The sequence below is a fragment of the Pseudochaenichthys georgianus genome, chromosome 3 (assembly GCF_902827115.2).
Source record: "Pseudochaenichthys georgianus chromosome 3, fPseGeo1.2, whole genome shotgun sequence".
NCBI lineage: Eukaryota > Metazoa > Chordata > Actinopteri > Perciformes > Channichthyidae > Pseudochaenichthys > Pseudochaenichthys georgianus.
The window spans coordinates 42,323,289-42,342,374 of record NC_047505.1 but is presented as its reverse complement, the minus strand read 5'-3'; the positions used below and the strand labels follow the sequence as shown (position 1 = coordinate 42,342,374).

At 43.5% G+C, this 19,086-nt stretch overlaps 1 protein-coding gene across 1 annotated transcript in view; it reads left to right on the top strand.

Moving 5' to 3' along the window:
• kif26ba (kinesin family member 26Ba) overlaps window positions 1-19,086 on the top strand; it is a 111,588-nt gene that overhangs the window by 78,308 nt on the left and 14,194 nt on the right. Inside the window, exons 6-16 of the mRNA XM_034075609.1 lie at window positions 4,371-4,586; window positions 5,882-5,975; window positions 10,709-10,854; window positions 11,247-11,363; window positions 12,253-12,439; window positions 13,386-13,584; window positions 16,599-16,770; window positions 17,374-17,700; window positions 17,787-17,948; window positions 18,368-18,566; window positions 18,728-18,974. Of these exons, the coding sequence (XP_033931500.1) occupies window positions 4,371-4,586; window positions 5,882-5,975; window positions 10,709-10,854; window positions 11,247-11,363; window positions 12,253-12,439; window positions 13,386-13,584; window positions 16,599-16,770; window positions 17,374-17,700; window positions 17,787-17,948; window positions 18,368-18,566; window positions 18,728-18,974 (2,066 nt within the window). The remainder of the gene's footprint in view (window positions 1-4,370; window positions 4,587-5,881; window positions 5,976-10,708; window positions 10,855-11,246; window positions 11,364-12,252; window positions 12,440-13,385; window positions 13,585-16,598; window positions 16,771-17,373; window positions 17,701-17,786; window positions 17,949-18,367; window positions 18,567-18,727; window positions 18,975-19,086) is intronic.

Here is a 19,086-nt window from a genome sequence, read left to right as displayed (position 1 = left end):
TGTGTGTGTGTGTGTGTGTGTGTGTGTGTGTGTGTGTGTGTGTGTGTATATGCGCGTGCGTGTGGAACTCTTGACCTGACATTAAGCCTCTGTATCTTAGGTCTCCAGTTCACCGAGGTTACATATTTATTGTATTTCGAGCATCTCAGTTGATCTCTTACCCTCATCTATGGAAACATTTCCTAAATGTACACACTCATTCAATTACCTTCAACTGAGATAGACTTAAACACAACCACTCTCTCATAAAGCTTAACTCACACAGTTTATTGAACCACCTCTTTTAAATGGCCTACGGTCATTTAATGATGCAACGGATGGAAAGACTGTTAATGTGCAGTGTTAGGTGTGTGACGTGTGTGTGTTCCAGATAGAGAGAGATACAGAAGTATACACGTACAGCTCCACAGTAATAGCTCTCAGAATGTTATTTGCGTATAATGCCTAATTTGACACGGCAGTATTTTAGTTACCAGCAGGCTTTTATGCTTTCTCACACTTCACTATTCATGCTAGGCGAGTTGGTTCTGAACAACATGACCTTCCTCCGGTGGCTTTCGTCTCTTTGTTCCAGGGCTTTTTAATAATGCATGACAAATAATTGCTCCACTTTTTTTTATCTCTTTTGTAGAAAATTGCTTAATGTTATTGATGTTATCTAGAAGTACCGTCATTCGGCGAAGGTTAATTAATTAATAATCCAATTTAGTGGAGAAACAAATTCAAGCTCAAACGTGAATAAACTGTGCTGTTCAACGTTCAGCACTTGACAGACACTTTGTGAAACAAAGACTTTAACTGGTTTTTCTTGTCACTGACTTGTTTTTATATAAGATAACATCCTTCTTCACAGCTAACTAAGTCTTTCTATCTCTATATACTGTATCTAATGCAGAGTGCAGTTGGAGGGTGGGAGTGTTTTGGGATTAGTGTGTGATTCGTCGTCCCACGGTGGTGTTTGAGTGGAAGTGCAGTGTAGAATCACACTTCAGACGATGATTCATCTGTGCTAACAAGCGTTCACAGACAAAGGATCTCTCCTCCTCTCGTCTCTTACCTCTGAGGAGCCACATGAACACACTCGTCTCTTTCATCTGCCCGGCACCTGTGAGCCCTGTCAAACTAGTGAGGAAAGAAATGGTAAAATAAGATCATAATTCTTTCCTATTTTGTATTTGTCACAGTGTATCACCTAACCGTGACTATCCTGCACACTCGAGCAGAGATACTTGAATACTCTTGTTCATCCTTTCATTATCGATACCCAACTACGCACAGGTGCTCAGTCCTCATCCATATATTGGATGTTTTGAAGGACTGGGTCAATATATTGGTGTTATTCGAGGATCGAGCGACATCCTGACAGTCTAGTCTTACAGAGGCCAACACTAACAATGCACTCATTCCCTTTCTGTCAACTCACAAAGACTGTAAGGATTAGAAGTGGAATATCCTTTAACTGTCAGCCTGTTTATTGTTGACTGTCAGCTGATTTGCTGTTTATTGGACATTCAGCTCTTTGCATCGGTCACGCCTTAAACTGCCTCGTCCAAAACAATCTCGAGAGGTTGTGCAGTCAGCGATCCCAGCTGAAGCCAATTTACCGTAAACTTGTACTATTTCAGATTTCACAGAATGGTTATCTTTTTATTTTAGATAGCAGGAGACGTTTCTAAGTGGTTAACCATGTTTTTACACTTGTATTTTGTATAGCCATGTCATGTCATGGTTCTGACCCACCTTTAAATAATTTCCTTGACATTAATGTAAGATTCAACTTTTGAAGAATACCATAAGGAAATATGACATGAGTGGTTTTCTAACAATGTGTAAATGTGGTAGGGTATTTATTCCTAGTCTTTACAAAGACGATGGTTTTGGTGAGGGAGAGGCTTGGTGTGGCCATAGTACTACTTGGTACAACATAACATGTGATGAGTCTTTTTATAGCACCTGAACAAACTGATACAAATGTCTAAAATCATGGAATAAAAAGTTAGTTGAGACCAGTCTGCATATGTTTAAAAGAACAACACAGAGACGCCACATGGCAATTGTGTGTCAATATATTAAAGGTCCCATGTCATGGCCATTTCTACTGATCATATTTCCATTGTTGAGGTCTGCAATGTTCCAAACTCACATTGGCTTCTCATACAGCATCTCTGTATAGTATGTGTATTCACTCTGTCCTAAACGGCTTGTTGGAGCTCCTGCCCCCCCCCCCTCCCTGTGAGCCCAGTGTGCTCTGATTGGTCGGGACGTTGCGAGGCTCGTTGCTGCGAGGAGCAGACAGGCTTCCGGGTCGGCGATACAGCGAGACTCATCCTGAGCACACACAAACACTCACAGCCGAAGTAAAAACAATAAGTGTGGCTTGATATTGAGTAAGAAAAAGGTTTCTAACGCTGTGAGAATGGGTCTGGAGAGCATTTCTCTGCGATCACAACTCGTCTATTACCAGCGTTCAGGGAGCTCTATGCAAGTCAATGGGACTCCCTGTTAGTTGGCCAAGGGGTCCTGGTGTGTGAGGTGCTCCGCGGATTGGTCCATTTGGGCCAATCCGGTCATTTGTTGTTGATCTGGGTGTTCACACGTCACAGAACCCCGGAAGAAACAAATGGAAAAAGAGAAATCTCCAACGAGGCGTTCTGGGGCAGCACAGACGGGTCTTTTCTGTGTTAGAGTTGTACTCGCTACAGGGTGTACTTTGAGGGTTTGTGACTCTGCAGACCGTTTACATGCAGACAAACCTTCATAACACACAAGGGGACGGGTGATAACGGAAAATCATGACATGGGACCTGTAAAGAAGGAGCAGTGATGGAAAAGTTACTCGAGAAATGTAATCAATCACACATTACATGTTACTCATTGAGAAAGTGATAACACTAGGTTAATTAGTTACATTACTCGTTACTTTTGTGACTCAGTTTCCAAAGGTGCATTCGACTCCAAGTTATTACCGTTTTATCTTTCACAATAAAAGCCCAACTTTAATTTACTCAGCATTTCACTAAGAAGCAACTCAACACAATGGCTTCCAATATTGTTCCAGTAGGTGTCTAAAATACTCACTCTGCTTTGAGCAAAGGCAACACAAGTCGGTATTTGCTCAATATGAAATATATGTCATGATCAGGGACGCTCAGTTTCTGTGACAGTTGGTGTTGCGTTTAGACTAAATCCATAAATGTCCCTCTGCACCATTCATTTACTTTAACTTAGCCTCCAGGAGGGACATCTGTGGTAAATCTCCTGGATAATCAAGTAGCAGGTGGGAAGACTAAGCAACACACAAAGAGAAGCAGACAAGACACAGATGGACTGAATCAGAGAGCAGTACAAGTTCAAAAGAGAAAGAAAGACAAAGACTATTTCACCCTGATGAGCCAGAGGAGGATAAAGAGATCCGTAATGAACTGCTAGAAAGTTCTTCAAACTTTAAAGCAACTTCACTAACAGAGAAAAGGATGTTTATATGGTAAAATGTTCTGGTGCTGACTCAGATCCTGATGACGCAGCGTTTTGCCTCCTCTGATATCACAGAAAACAAGAGCAGCTGTCAGGCGCTAAATCGTGGCTATTAACAGTTTATGACATGAGTGGGAGGAGAGGAAGCGCGAGAAGAGGAGAGAAAGCTAAACACAGGATTCCTGCACTTCAGGCTTTTGATTTGTGGCAGCGAGCTGAAGGTAGACAGGAGGAGAGGGAAGAGTGACAGGTAAAGGATGGAGGGAGAGAGAGATAAGAGTGACAGGTAAAGGATGTGAAGGGAGGAGGAGGGCAGAAGAATAATTTAGGTGAGGAGAGAGTGAAAACATATCTTAGACTTAAAAGAAATAAAAGCGGGGTGTTATGACTTTGGAAGTCTTTTGTCACGGCACAGATGAGTTCAGATGCCCTCTAGCAAACACGCCTTTACCGTGCCCTTGAAGTGCCCTTGAAGTGTAAGTGGGTTAGAGTAAGTATTGATGCAAACACAGCTGACAAGAAAACACATCAGAAACTCTTTATCAACACAGGAGCGCCATGTAGAGCACATCATAGATACTTAAGGATCTGCAAAGGCATCACAAAAGTATAACTGTAACTTTAGCACTATTGCATTTATGAATGTGTGTGTTGTGCCTGTTGATTACAGTCTTATCTCACGGATTTATCAATCATCAGACCAGACATTATTTATTTCAGAGATAATCTGCAAACCCGACCAGTGCTTCATAAAAAGTTGCATTATTGGGAGATGTTCTGTTGAACTTCTGGATCTATCTTGGGTATTTGTAGAGCATAACATAGCAGGTGTGTTTCCATCATACTCGGTTGTTTGAAATGTATCTGAATATGTGTTTTCTGTGTCCGACCCTCAGGTGAAAGTGATGGTGCGCGTGTGTCCAGTGTCTCAGTCGGACGCAGCCGAGTCCAGTTCCTTCCTTAAAGTTGATCCCAGGAAGAAGCAAATCACCATCATGGACCCGTCAGCCAATCAGACACAAAGCGCTGCCTCCACGAAGAAGGCAGCAGCCAATCAGGTCCCTCCAAAGATGTTCACCTTTGATGCTGCGTTCCCTCCTGATGCATCACAGGTAAGAAAAGTGATGATGAGTTGGGAGAACAAAGGACCTTTCATGACGCTAATCTGAAAGACAATGTTCAGTTGAATTTCTTGAAGATAATCAGAAGAAACTGGACTTACTGTATTGATGTCATACATAGGGGGTGAATCAAGAGTGTTTCTTTTTATCCGGACGGAGCCAGAGCACCTGAGGTTGCCCTTTCAAATTAATATAGTCAATTAAAAATGAACTCTCTTTGGAATAATTGCAATGTATGTGGTGTATCTAACATGAGCATGAGTTCCATTATTCCCATCCTGCAGACTTAGTGTCAATGCTTAATGCAGCTTTCACTCCAGCCGGCCGAGTCTCGTCTTCAGTCTGTCTTTGATTCTTTCCAATTATCGCTCCGTTTTCACCGATTAGTTTTGAATTAATAAAATACCAATTACATGGTATTCTCCACCTTCACCAGTGCCTCTGACTTCACTGCTATTAAACCTTTAAATGGAACACCGAGTACTCTTGCTGCGTCTTGTAAAAATACATCTGAACTCGGCTTGACAGCAGACCAGCATTCAAGATTCACATCCAAGATTTGACCCAAAAATGTAAAATCAAACTAGGCCTCTATAGAATTAACCCACTCAAACTTGAAGTGGAGATTTTCTATTTTCATGCCGCCCAATTAACATTGCAGTTGTTCAACCCCGTGCATCACATTTTAAAGGGGTCCTGTAATGCATATTTTCAGGTTCATATTTGTATTGAATAAGGTCTTTATTTTTCTCATATTGCCTGTGCTGCAGCACCTCTTTTCACCCTCTGTCTGAAACCAGAGCCCAGTCTGCTCTGGCCGGCTCTGTTGTGATTGGTCAACCGCTTGAAGATGTCTATCACGTACATTGTGTTTGAGCGCTAGCCAATAGAAGCGCGAGTGTTACGTAGTGATGTCACTTTGATGGAAATAAACAAAGGATTCCCATGAAGGCGTTTCAGGCGCGGAGGGAGTGTGTTGGAGAGAAACTCACTCTGGAGGGAACTTTGAGATGTTAGCCTTTGCAGACCATTAAAATGAACAAATAAATGGATTAAATACATAAAAAATAAGCAACACTAATGAGGAACAAACCCATCATCTACATTTTACCATCTTCTTTTGGGTTATCTGTCACTCAAATGTACACACCTTCTAGGGCTCCCATGAAGATACGTGAAGATGAAGATACGTTTGAACACTTCTCTAACGTACACAGTTTATTATTGTCCAGGTATTTAATTTCTTGACCTTACTCCCTCATCTCTCTCTATCTGCATGTTGCTAGGCGGAGGTGTGCGCGGGAACGGTTGCCGAGGTGATTCAGTCGGTGGTGAACGGAGCAGATGGCTGCGTCTTCTGCTTTGGGCACTCCAAGCTGGGTAACACACACACACACACACACACACACACACACACACACACACACACACACACACACACACACACACACACACACACACACACACACACACACACACACACACACACACACACACACACACACACACACACACACACACACACACACACACACACACACACACACACACACACACACACACACTACAAAAACAGAGCATGTGTGTCTCGTGAGTCATCCTCTGTGTGTGTGTGTGTGTGTGTGTGTGTGTGTGTGTGTGTGTGTGTGTGTGTGTGTGTGTGTGTGTGTGTGTGTCAGTCTCTCACTCGACCGTCTCTCATCTATCAGAGGGAGAAAGAGGAGGATTAGTGTCTGTTGAAGCTGAAAGCATTCTCAGTCTGTGTTTCTCTCTCTCTAATCCTTCTCTAGCTGGTTTTAAGAGAAGCTGTCTTAAAAAGGGTCAGCATCCCTTACTGCAACATGCCTGGACCCAACACACACACACACACACACACACACACACACACACACACACACACACACACACACACACACACACACACACACACACACACACACACACACACACACACACACACACACACACACACACACACACACACACACACACACACACACACACACACACACACACACACACACACACACACACACACACACACACACACACACACACACACACACCACACACACACACACACACACACACACACACACACACACACACACACACACAGCCAAAGATGTAACTCAACCCCCGGTCGGTCCCCGTTGTGTTTATCCCTCAGCATGTTCGCAGCATTCCCCTTCTCTGCTTGTGATCTTCATACAGCATGTTGGAGTTTCTAAGTCCCCTTCAACTGCTGGCAGAGGACGACAGCAGGGAATTGAAATGCAGCAGTTCAGCAGGGAACACGTCTGTGTTAACGGCTGAGCCCGGGAACAAACACTAATGAATTTCTATGTAAAACCAACATGCAAAGCGCTGTGTTTCCGTGGGTTGTGCTGTGGGGATTTCATGTCTGACCAAACCAGTTGTAAAAGTAAACTTTGTTATGAATTAGTGTCTTGTTAATGAGTAGGGATGCCAGGGTGAGGACAATTTTGCACCGGTTATTAAACACCGATTTCAATAAACATTTTACAAGAAAATAATTCCATCGATGACACTCAATTTAAGAATTTGTAGAGCCCTTAAAATCCCAGATATTGCCAAATTGGTGCTTTTGCTTTTTGCTTCCAAATGCTTAACCATTGCCTTTTCAGTCATCTTTCCTTTGACTCCGCTGCTGCTGTAAAAAGACACTTTCAATTTATGATTGTCGCGTCCTTTCAATGGACTAAGAATTGATAACATGCGTCGTTTTAGAATGTGAGCACTGGGTATTAGGGTGGTCCTTCGTGAGAGGTAAATGTTTTGAATTCATTTATTTTAGGCTCCAACCACCGGAATTCGTTATACGAGTCAAGAAAACTCTCCTGGGGAATTGTATTCAAATTCCAACAACATTTAGCCCTCCCTCATCGACCTTGAAGTTTAGCCTCACGTAGGGTGGTCCTTAAAATTGAAAGTTGGAGCTTAGACTTTCCGACTTTCAATTTTAAGGACCACCCTACTGGGTATGTCTGAAATAGTAGAGGAAGGCTAGTAGTATGAGTATTCTCAACATTGGTTCTAATTGTCATTGTTGCTGTCATTACTGGCGACACATTCGCTACATTGAATCGAAAGGTCGAAAGACAGTCAGAAAGTTAAAGTCAGCTTTTTAGACACATTAATTGCATTTGTCTACTATAAACTATACTGTAAACCACTTAAAGGTGGGGTAGGTAATTTTGGAGAAACCAGCTCGAGTGCGCTAGAATTTGAAAATACACAGCCGGAAAAAATCTGCCACTTCCTCACAGAGCCCCTCCTCCAACACACACGAACGCGCACATGACCAATGAGGGCACGAGGTAAGTTTGTGCCCAGATGGAAGGCTGACAGGCAGGTAGGCCATCCAGTTACTTTAGCCGGGCCGGCTCAGATGATCCACAGATTACATTGTTTTATGTATTTATTGTCAAAGCATTTCATATATTCATTGCTATCGGGATGTTAAGAGCATTCCATGGAATATAACAAAAAGTGTTTCTGAAGTGAATTACATACCCCACCTTTAGTTTGAAGGTAACACTGAGAGTCAACTGAAAGCAAAGTGTCATGTATTACCAAATTCAGCCACTATACGGCAATTAGCCTCACCAGCCAACACTGTTGGGTGTTCGGTAAACCCTAATGAAAAGATATAAAACACACTGGTAATTTTGCAAACAAGCCCTCGTTGCAAAATAAAACCACAAGTGTACGCCACGTAGTTGTGATAAATCAGGCTGTATGTTTCCTGCCATCAAAAAGGCCAACTAAAGAAAGCTGCGACAGGCAGTGTAGATCACCGTTTCACATCTCTCACATGTTTACATGTCTTCACTCAGCATTCAAACATTCACACATGGGATAACTGTGTCATGGTCCATGAAGATGATTCATAGTGGATAATACTGTGGCTGGAACACACACACACACACACACACACACACACACACACACACACACACACACACACACACACACACACACACACACACACACACACACACACACACACACACACACACACACACACACACACACACACACACACACACACACACACACACACACACACCTCCTATTGTCAGTGTTTGGCTATGTTGAGTAATTGGCATTTCCAGATTTTCTGGCTTTTCTATGATCCATCAAAGAGAGTTTGCTCTTTCAATCAACTTTACTGTTATATTAATGCCGTGGAGCGACTCTAACATCGCTGGTTTCAGTTAAAACGGCTATAGCAGATGAGATAATTGTTCTCCATACAGCTCTCCTAAGGCCATGGATCTTAATGAGGCTGCATTATAACGGCGTTACCTTTTTCCTAATTAAAATGGGGAAAGTAACACAAGGAGCATTTATCTTCAGCCCTGTGGCCCTTGGCTGTAGACACATATGGGGACACACACAAGTCTGCTCATGTACGCACGCACACACACACACACGCACACACACACACACACACACACACACACACACACACACACACACACACACACACACACACACACACACACACACACACACACACACACACACACACACACACACACACACACACACACACACACACACACACACACACACACACACACACACACACACACACACACACACACACACACACACACACACACACACACACACATACCATGTATACATCACTTCAGGGGACATTACATTGACTTACATGCATTTCCTGGAGACTTATCCTAACCTTAACCATAACCAACACATGCCTAGCCCTTACCCTAAACCTAACCAAGTCTTCACCCTAAAATTAATGATCCCCCTTATGGGGACCTCCAATTTGTCCCCATAAGGGAAGCCAGTCCCCACACGTGACTATGTAAACAGATTTAGGTCCCCACAAGTATAGTAATGCTAGAACACACACACACACACACACACACACACACACACACACACACACACACACACACACACACACACACACACACACACACACACACACACACACACACACACACACACACACACACACAGCTTTGTCACCTGTAGTGTGTTGTCACTGTGTGTGTTAGTCAGTGTAATCAGCAGTACTCTGTCTGACCATATCTTGACAGCCGGTGGTAGTCAGAACGTGTAGATGTAATGTAAGGCTCCCTGACACAGCCCTGAAAGGCCAAACCACAAAGGACGGTTGTTCAAGTACTCTGTGGTTATGGTAGCGGTAAGACAAAGAGCCATTATGATCGAGGGAGCCCATTGGATTTAATACAAATAAATCAAACAGAAATCCAGTTAAATCAAAGTAAATGACTAAATGTTGCTTATTTTTATACAACTGATCATATTCCTTATCGTACACTTTGACAGAATGTGTAGGTGTTATCTTTAGCAGATGCAGATTGCGCTTTAGAGACCAATAAAGGATTTCATTTCCACAACTATAAAGTTATAAACAATGTCTAAACATTTTTGATGAGCTTTTTCACTATTTCTCCTCTACTTTCTCTGAATTTTATGTGGCAATACATAAAATGAACCTTTGTTCCGACAGTAAGTCTTGACGCCCCTGTAAACACATTGAGGGAAAACAATGTAAAATGTCAGTGCAGCTGACAACCGCCCCTCCATGCTGCATCTTTGAACACATGTGAACACATGTCTCTACCCTGCATCACAGCAGCCAGGCTCTTGAAGTCCTCTGTTTCTGTGTAAGTGTTAGTGTCAGTGTGACTGTGAGGTGGGACATATGGCTTTGTTTATGTGTGTGTTTGATCTCCCACTCCTGACAGTCAGAGCAGGTGTGTGTGTGTGTGTGTGTGTGTGTGTGTGTGTGTGTGTGTGTGTGTGTGTGTGTGTGTGTGTGTGTGTGTGTGTGTGTGTGTGTGTGTGTGTGTGTGTGTGTGTGTGTGTGTGTGTGTGTGTGTGTGTGTGTGTGTGTGTGTGTGTGTGTGTGTGTGTGTGTTGAGGATAATCATCATCTTGTGTCCCAAGTGATAGATATGGATGCTCCATGTGCACATTAGCATTCACACACACACCTATTCACACAGAGCACCTTTTCACTTGCTAGTGTTACCGATGATGTCCATCTTTTTCTGCACCCTTATTTTGTCTGCCTCTTGCAGGTAAATCCTACACCATGATTGGCCGAGATGACTCCCTTCAAACTCTGGGAATAATCCCATGTGCCATCTCCTGGCTGTTTAAGCTCATCAATGAGAGGAAGGAGAAAACCGGAGCTCGCTTCTCAGTGCGCGTCTCTGCAGTGGAGGTCAGTGTTACTGGCAACTCTGCTGATGCAGACTTTTAGGAGAGGAGGTTACTAAACATGTCTTTACTAAGTGGTCAATTCAGTAGCTTTAGTGCTGGCAGTGGCACATCAAATGCTTATCACTGTAATACTTACTTTAAACTTTCTCTGATATGGTTTTAGATTTTCCCTTTACAATTTGTCTGACAAAGTGTGTGTGTGTGTGTGTGTGTGTGTGTGTGTGTGTGTGTGTGTGTGTGTGTGTGTGTGTGTGTGTGTGTGTGTGTGTGTGTGTGTGTGTGTGTGTGTGTGTGTGTGTGTGTGTGTGTGTGTGTGTGTGTGTGTGTGTGTGTGTGTGTGTGTGTGTGTGTGTGTGTGTGTGTGTGTGTGTGTGTGTGTGTGTGTGTGTGTAGGTTTGGGGAAAAGAGGAGAACCTTAAGGACCTGCTGTCTGAAGTCGCTACAGGAAGCCTACAGGATGGACAGTCACCTGGAGTCTACCTGTTTGAGGACCCCATCTGTGGCATGCAGGTATAGAAACATACACTCACACACACTCAAACACACTGCAGCAGCTGACGGGAATGTTTGCTTATGTAATGTGACTGCTGTATATTAAATCCTGTGTGTATGAACAGCCTCTGGCCTTGTATCAATATGCTCTGCCTTTATTTCTTGGAGCCTCCGGCGAATAGCTGTGGGATACGCATGCTTCCTTAGACTTATAGTCACCTTGGAGCAGCAGATAAAATATGGTAGCTTTATCATGCCATTATAGTCTTTTTTTATTAAAAAATAAACCAAGCGTCTTTTAAAACACAGGGTTCAGAAATAGCTCTGACTGGCTTAGTCAGAATCAAAGAAAAAGAAATGTCAAGTGTATGATTCAATGACATGTACAAATAAAAGTATAGAAAAATATGTTGTCTGCTTATATTCAAGATTGTGGACTGATGTTTTTTCATTTAATTTAATGATAAATAATTCACTTTAATAAGCACGAATCAGCCAACAAAAGGCATTACATTGAATCCCAATTATAGTGTGTGTGTGGTTGCAGTTTTGTTTATGGGATTATAGGGTCTGAAACAAGAACATCTGTGTAATCCTTAACTAATCTGACATAATCTCATCAGTAATGATATCCTGAAGCACCTCTCTCTCTCTCTCTCTCTCTCTCTCTCTCTCTCTCTCTCTCTCTCTCTCTCTCTCTCTCTCTCTCTCTCTCTCTCTCAGAAAATGCTTTATTTGAACATGCAAGTCATGTACAATCCTAATACTACACAGTATTTTCCGTGTTTAGACACTTGTTGGCAAGTAAACCGAGCCTCAGATAAGATTAAATGGTATCTTCCCTCTTGTCTGGCTCTTGGCCCTTTCTTATATTCACACAATTGTTCTCCTCCCACACATCTCCCAGCTCCAGAACCAGTCTGAGCTGCGCGCTCCGACCCCAGAGAAGGCCGCCTGGTTTCTGGATGCAGCCATAGCAGCTCGCCACAGCAGCCAGCGGCCAAACACCACCGAAGAAGAACACAGGAACTCACACATGCTGTTTACACTACACATATACCAGTATCGCATGGAGAAGACCGGCAAGGGAGGGAGTAAGTACTGTTTGTTCTAATGTACCTATTCATTATAATACTAACAACAACAAACAAAAAGCCTTTTCATTATAATACTAACAACAACAAACAAAAAGCTTATTTTACTGCTGCAGAAACTACTCTTTTATGTTGTTATCACATCACATGATGCCTGCTGTGAGTCCTACACCTGATAATCATACTATTGAAATATTGCTTCCGCACATGGAAGACACAACAATGATAGACAGACCAAAGCATTTACTATACTCACTATAGATGTATAAGGAGCGCAGGCAACAGACGTCCTGACAGAGTTGTGCACATAGCTGTCACAGACTGTATGATCCTGATATAGATTATTCGTTTAGATGAACTCCCAGACATATCACACCTGCACTCATGTCTCCATCAATGACTGGATTATAATGAATGGGTGGTGTGAGTTTCTTTGTGTGTATAACGATGAGACACTGAGACAGATGTCAGACCAAAATAACAATGATAACTAACACCCCGAGTGCTTTTACGTATGCATGCATATGTGATAAAAACAGGCAAAAGTTTGTGTTTGTGTGTGTGTGTCCGTGTGTCCCTAGCCCCTGAATTCAGAAAAACATCTCAAGCTGCAACGTTTGATTATGTGGAACACATTCTTATGAAATTGTATTATTTGTGTCTTTATTGAGGGGTGGCAGGGTCTATACTCATCAACACCACGTTATTAGCCCACAGTATTTTCAACACCGCGGAAAATGTGTTTGTTGATGATATAGTTGACTGGATTATTATATTCGGTTGGTGGAAAGGGTTGGTGTTAGCTCCGTAAATCCTCGACTGAAAGGCGTGTTTTGGTGTGTGGACCCCCCTGGGGAGGCCACTCTCCCACTTTGATTACATGTATGCACACCTCACCGTCCTCTGTCTGGCTCGCCATGTCTGACACATTTTCTCACTTTGCCAGTGTCAGGGGGTCGCAGTCGCCTCCACCTGCTGGACCTGGGCAGCTGTGATGTCAAAGTGCTCGGAGGAGTAGGAGGAGCGGGAGGTGGGAAAGGAAGGGAGAACTCTTCGCCCAGCTCGGCCCCTCTGTGCCTTTCTCTGTCCGCCCTCGGCAACGTGATCCTGGCCCTGGTGAACGGGAGCAAACACATACCTTACAAGTAAGCTGCTGTTTGAATGTATGTGTGAGGAGAGAAGGAGAAGAGAGGAGACGAGGAAATGAAAGGAGTGTGCAGAGAAGCGAAGAGTGAGAGGAGGAGGGAAGCAGACGAGAGATGTCTCAAGTTGTTTCAGGTTGTTGAGACTTAATGTTATAAACAACAGCTGCTGTTACATATTCATCACATTCATTTAGCTGGTTAGCTGACTGGCAATGAGAGTAAAGGAGGGATGGAGAGATGGAGAGATGGAACAGACAGAGACCTTATTCAGATTTCAACAGTCGTGAAATGAAAAAAGGGGGGGACACATTTGAATTTCTGTTAATTTAGTACCCTATTTCTACTGAGTACTATATGCCCAATGGTATAGTATACACAGTGTATTGTATGAAACAAACTGTACATGCTATCATCTCTTCTCTTTCCTCCTTCCTCCTTGCTCTTCCTCTCTCCTTAAGGCTGTTTTCACTCTCTGATTCATGCCGAGTTCATTTTAATCACCACATTTTGCATTTGCATTGCAAAACAACCTGCTACCTTACACTGAGGCTGCGAGCAAAGCTGTTTGGCACCGGTGACTCAGGCTGTTGACGGATTGTCAGGGGATTTGATACAGAATTAGCAATGTATGCCGTGTCACTGCCTTCTCTAGAGCCAAGGATCAACACAGTCACCGCAGAACAACAAATCACTGAGCAAAGTCTGCAGAGCACAAGCTCTCGTGGATCTCAGTGGAGGCAGCAGGAGTGTGTTACCGCATGGCTACCAGCCAGCAGGATATATAACACTAGTGTATTCATAAAGTTAGTTCGATGTCTGCCTTTCTAAACAGCAGGTAGCTCAATTATCTTCTTACTTGGAATATAAGATGGGTCAATTCTCTCTGACCAATCAGCAGTCTGCTGTGTTTTAACTCCACCTTCTTCTATTGGCTCAGCTCGCTTGGAATTTGACCAGGTACACTGTTAATACATTTGGTTATGGCCATACAAATATAAGAAATACGGCCCACTTGAGAGTTGTTGAGATATTTCAGTCTTCATTGAGGGGGGGGGCAGACAACCTGCCAGTTACTAATATTCTTTCCAATAACTCTGCTTCATTCATTCCATCCCAGTTAAAGGCTGTCTCTCCAGTGCTTCATTACTTTCAGGTTAGGGTCCCATCACGCTCTTATAATCCCAGTCCTGTTCCACTACTGTTGCTAGGTTACCCCCGATTCTGTCCCAGTTGATCAGTAGACATTTTCCTCTGCCTCTGTAGCTTCCCGTTAAAACAGAAGTGCAGACAGTTGTCTGTAACCACAAAATCAACACTTTGGCTCTTGCCAAGACATGAATCCTAGCGTCTCGGCGTGCTGCCAGACGGACTATGTTTCCGCCACAACACACTCAGGGAAATTTAGAGGCTCTTCTCACATTCACTAAACATCAACTTTTGTCATCACTCATCAGGGACTCTCTACAGCTCCTCGTACCAGATCAGAACCACTTCCATCTGGTTTGCTGTATCTCTCTCCTGGCAACGTGCCAATTCATTCATGCAGCTCCTATATATTTCCACTGACACCCCTTCTCCTGGAGTGGAGTCACACACAACCATCCAGAGACACAGTACGGTGTGTATACCGTTTGACCATAGAATTGATTATATTAACACAATAAGTGTTAAGGGATTGCAACAGACTTGAGATGGGTCTAGAAGATTGTCTTAATTTATATGCTTGGTTATAGACGAATCCGTAAGTGAACAACGTGTTCAGAAGGTCGCCTATAATTCTTATAGTTCTTTTTTTATATAATGGTGATTTAGGAATTTCTTTATAGACACGTTTAAATCATGTAGAGCACCATGTTACACCCAAAAAAAGGTACTGCGGTAAATCTAGCTCAGTCTCAGAGGTAAGTTCTTATCCAACGTCCCCAGCACTTGAATTAACATGCAAATGAATACTTCATGAGTCATGAATTTACCTACATTAATCTCGGGAGATATAGAGATAGAGAGATGGAGAAAAAGAGAGAGTTTGTTGAAGCCTGAGGCGGCAAACAGAGAGAGAAGAAAACAGACGAGAGGAGTGGATAGAGCATCGATGAGAAAGAGGAGGTCAAGATAGGAGTGTATACACAGTCGGGTATGTACTGGATCTGTGTGTGTACGTGAATATACATATATGTGTGTGAGACATGCCTGCAGGCTGTGTTTTTAGAGAAGGGGGACAGCAGCGTGTGGTATTGGGCCACAGAGGAGCTTTACTCACTGTCAGCCTGCAGGCCTACACACACACACACACACACACACACACACACACACACACACACACACACACACACACACACACACACACACACACACACACACACACACACACACACACACACACACACACACACACACACACACACACACACACACACACACACACACACACACACACACACACACACACACACACACACACACACACACACACACACACACACACACACACACACACTTATATGAATGACTGCAGTAGCCCACCCAGGAGAAAGTATTTTCTTAAACACACAGCCTACTGTTACTCTCCCATCTGTTAGCGTAATCTCTCTGGGAGATATATCATCTCCCAATATTAGAATACATAAATCCAGAGTGCTTTTCGCTTAGACTGTCAGCTTTAGCCTGGAGAAGCAGCCTCTCTCATGTTTAAAGGGGCCCTATCATGCTCATTTTCAGGTGTCATATTTGTCATATAAACCCTTGATCAATGATCATCAAGCTTGATTCATAATTATCATCCACTCTTGATTTAACACATTTGAGCTTAATTCATATGATATGTAAATTGTTAGCGTGGTGTTTTGCCATAGTTACACAAACTGTAACCAAGGATAATTATTAATAACCTTTTGTCAAATGTCAGGCCTGTGGGGGTGTGCGTTAGAAAATCGAATCGAATGTTTGAGTGAATTATTTGTGTGTATTTCCAAAGTGTCTTTAATGCTCACATCTCAGTATATGTGTGTTACTAGGGACAGCAAGCTGACCATGTTGCTAAGGGAGTCGCTAGGCAACATGAACTGCCGGACCACCATGATTGCTCACATCTCTGCCTCACCCAGAGATTTCTCAGAAACGCTTTCCACCATCCAGATTGCTTCCCGCGTTCTCCGCATGAAAAAGAAGAAAACTAAAGTCACAGTGGTGAGTTAGCCTCAAACCTTGATGCTTCATTAACCTTTGAAGATAGTCTCTCTTTATCCCATAGAACTTTCACTTGTGGCACATTTAATTCAAGACAGACTACCACTAAGATGCTCTGAACAGATGGACATGTAACTGTTGTAAATCAGTGCGAATCTCCATTAAACATCCTGTTCAAATCGTCTTATTTGAGTTGCATTTCATTATCTCCTATGACTTTCCATCACATGTGCTGCTGACACCTTTCTTCCCACTTCACTTGAAATGCTCACTTATTTCAGAATTGTTCTACTGAAAAAAAGGACAAGGGCTTCAAGGCTCTAAAAATAAAACTGGAGTGAAAGTGCCAGTCTGTGAAAGAAATAGGAATAATTTAATCTAAAAAAAAGTTGTTATCTTTAATCCGTTACTTGGTGCATGGCCAGGATCTACATGGATTTCATCCTCTCTCCTTCCTCTCCATCTTTCCATCTCCCTGCATTGTGAACTGTCACTTACAGGCAACAAAAAGGAAAACATGCTCTGCAAATCTAAAAAGGGAGTCGTTTCTCTCTCTCACCTCCCACTCTGCCTCTTCCTCGCCTGTCTCTTCCCGTTTCTCAGCAATACACGTCCAGCTCCTCTGGAGGAGAGAGCTCCTGCGAGGAAGGTCGCATGCGTCGACCAACTCACTTGCGACCTTTCCATCACCGTGGCGACACCGACTCCGACCTTCCCTTGCTGCGACTGTCCAGCGACCCTGACGAATATTCGAGCAGCGAGCAGTCATGTGACACGGTGATCTACGTGGGTCCGAATGGAGCTGCGGTGTCCGACAGAGAGTTAACGGACAACGAGGGGCCGCCAGAATTTGTACCAATAATTCCTGCTTTGCTTCGAGGGAAAACATCAGAGCCGCTCCAAACACAGCCAGCTGGAGCCCAGAACAAGGTGATTTAAATATATTTAATCAGACGTAATCAGAAGAATGCTAGTTGCAAAGAAAGATGAGATTACTCCCGTCTCTGTGATTTCAGCTCCAACAGGTGGAGCCAGAGGAGCCGGGCCCCCCCCAGCCTCAGCCCTCTCTGCTGGGACAGCCACTGGCCCCTGTCCCAGAGGAGGCAGCTGAGTGCCTGAAGTGCAACACATTTGCTGAGCTGCAGGAGAGACTGGACTGCATCGATGGCAGCGAGGAGGTGAGGAGAATCTTCAGTATTTATTTAAAGAGAAACAACTAAATACACCAGAGAAGAGAAAGAGAGGCTGTATTACTGTTTGACATGTTGTTTGACACGTTGAAAACTATCTATTCAAACGGGGGAAAGAGTTTTGTCTCCATCTGCTTAATATGTTCAACATGTATCTGCATAACCTCCTGCTTGCTGTGACAGTTTGTAATTACGGTGGCGTTTTCCTTTCTCTTTAAAAAAACATTTGAAAAATGATGCATTTGAAAAGTATTTTTGTTGTCAAAATATGTACGAGACTCGGTTCTTTGCATGTCACCATGTCTTTTAAGGTTGTAATGTGCATTTTTAACATCCAAATCAATCCTTCTCAGGTTTTCTGATATGAACAACGTGGCATTTCTTATCGTACCTGTCCCTTTATTCAGGTTGCAAAGTTCCCATTTGAAGAAGTTTCAGCGGGCAAACCAGGCCCAAAACAGGAGCCATGTCCATCTTCAGCTGTCCCATCTGCAGCTGTCCCGTCCTCAGCTGTCCCGTCCTCAACTGTCCCGTCCTCAGCTGTCCCGTCCTCAGATCCCGCTGCACCTGGCTCTGCTGCTGCGTTGGATACAGAAGCCAAAACAGGTACATTCCTTTATTACACATACCAAACATACATTATATATTAAAGCAAACAAAAACTGGTGTGCATTCGTGTTAAACAATGCAGCCTCAAGTCAGGTCTCATTTCACAGCTATTGCACCCTTTGGGATTTAGAAACACTTCTTCTGTCCGTCGCCCACAGGCTCTGCTGCAGGAGGCGCAGTGCAGTTCTTTTCCTCGACAGTAACCACTTCCAGGAGGAGGACCAATGACCAGCAGCTGCAGGATATTAAGGAGGTGGTGGAGGAGGCAGAGCTGGCCCAGACCATGATCCACAGCCTGGCTCAGAGTTCTGGTTCCCCCATAGTAACCAGCACCAGGAACGTCACAGGGAACAGCTGCATCACCTCGAGCCCCCTGCACAGGACCAAGAGCTGCATGCATGACAGGTGAGGATGGGTGTCCTTTAATTAGAGGGAGCTCTTTTTCATGCATATTTTGCTATTAGCCTTTGGAAAATGTTTAAATTGAATGTATGTCTTCCGTATTGTGTCTCTGACC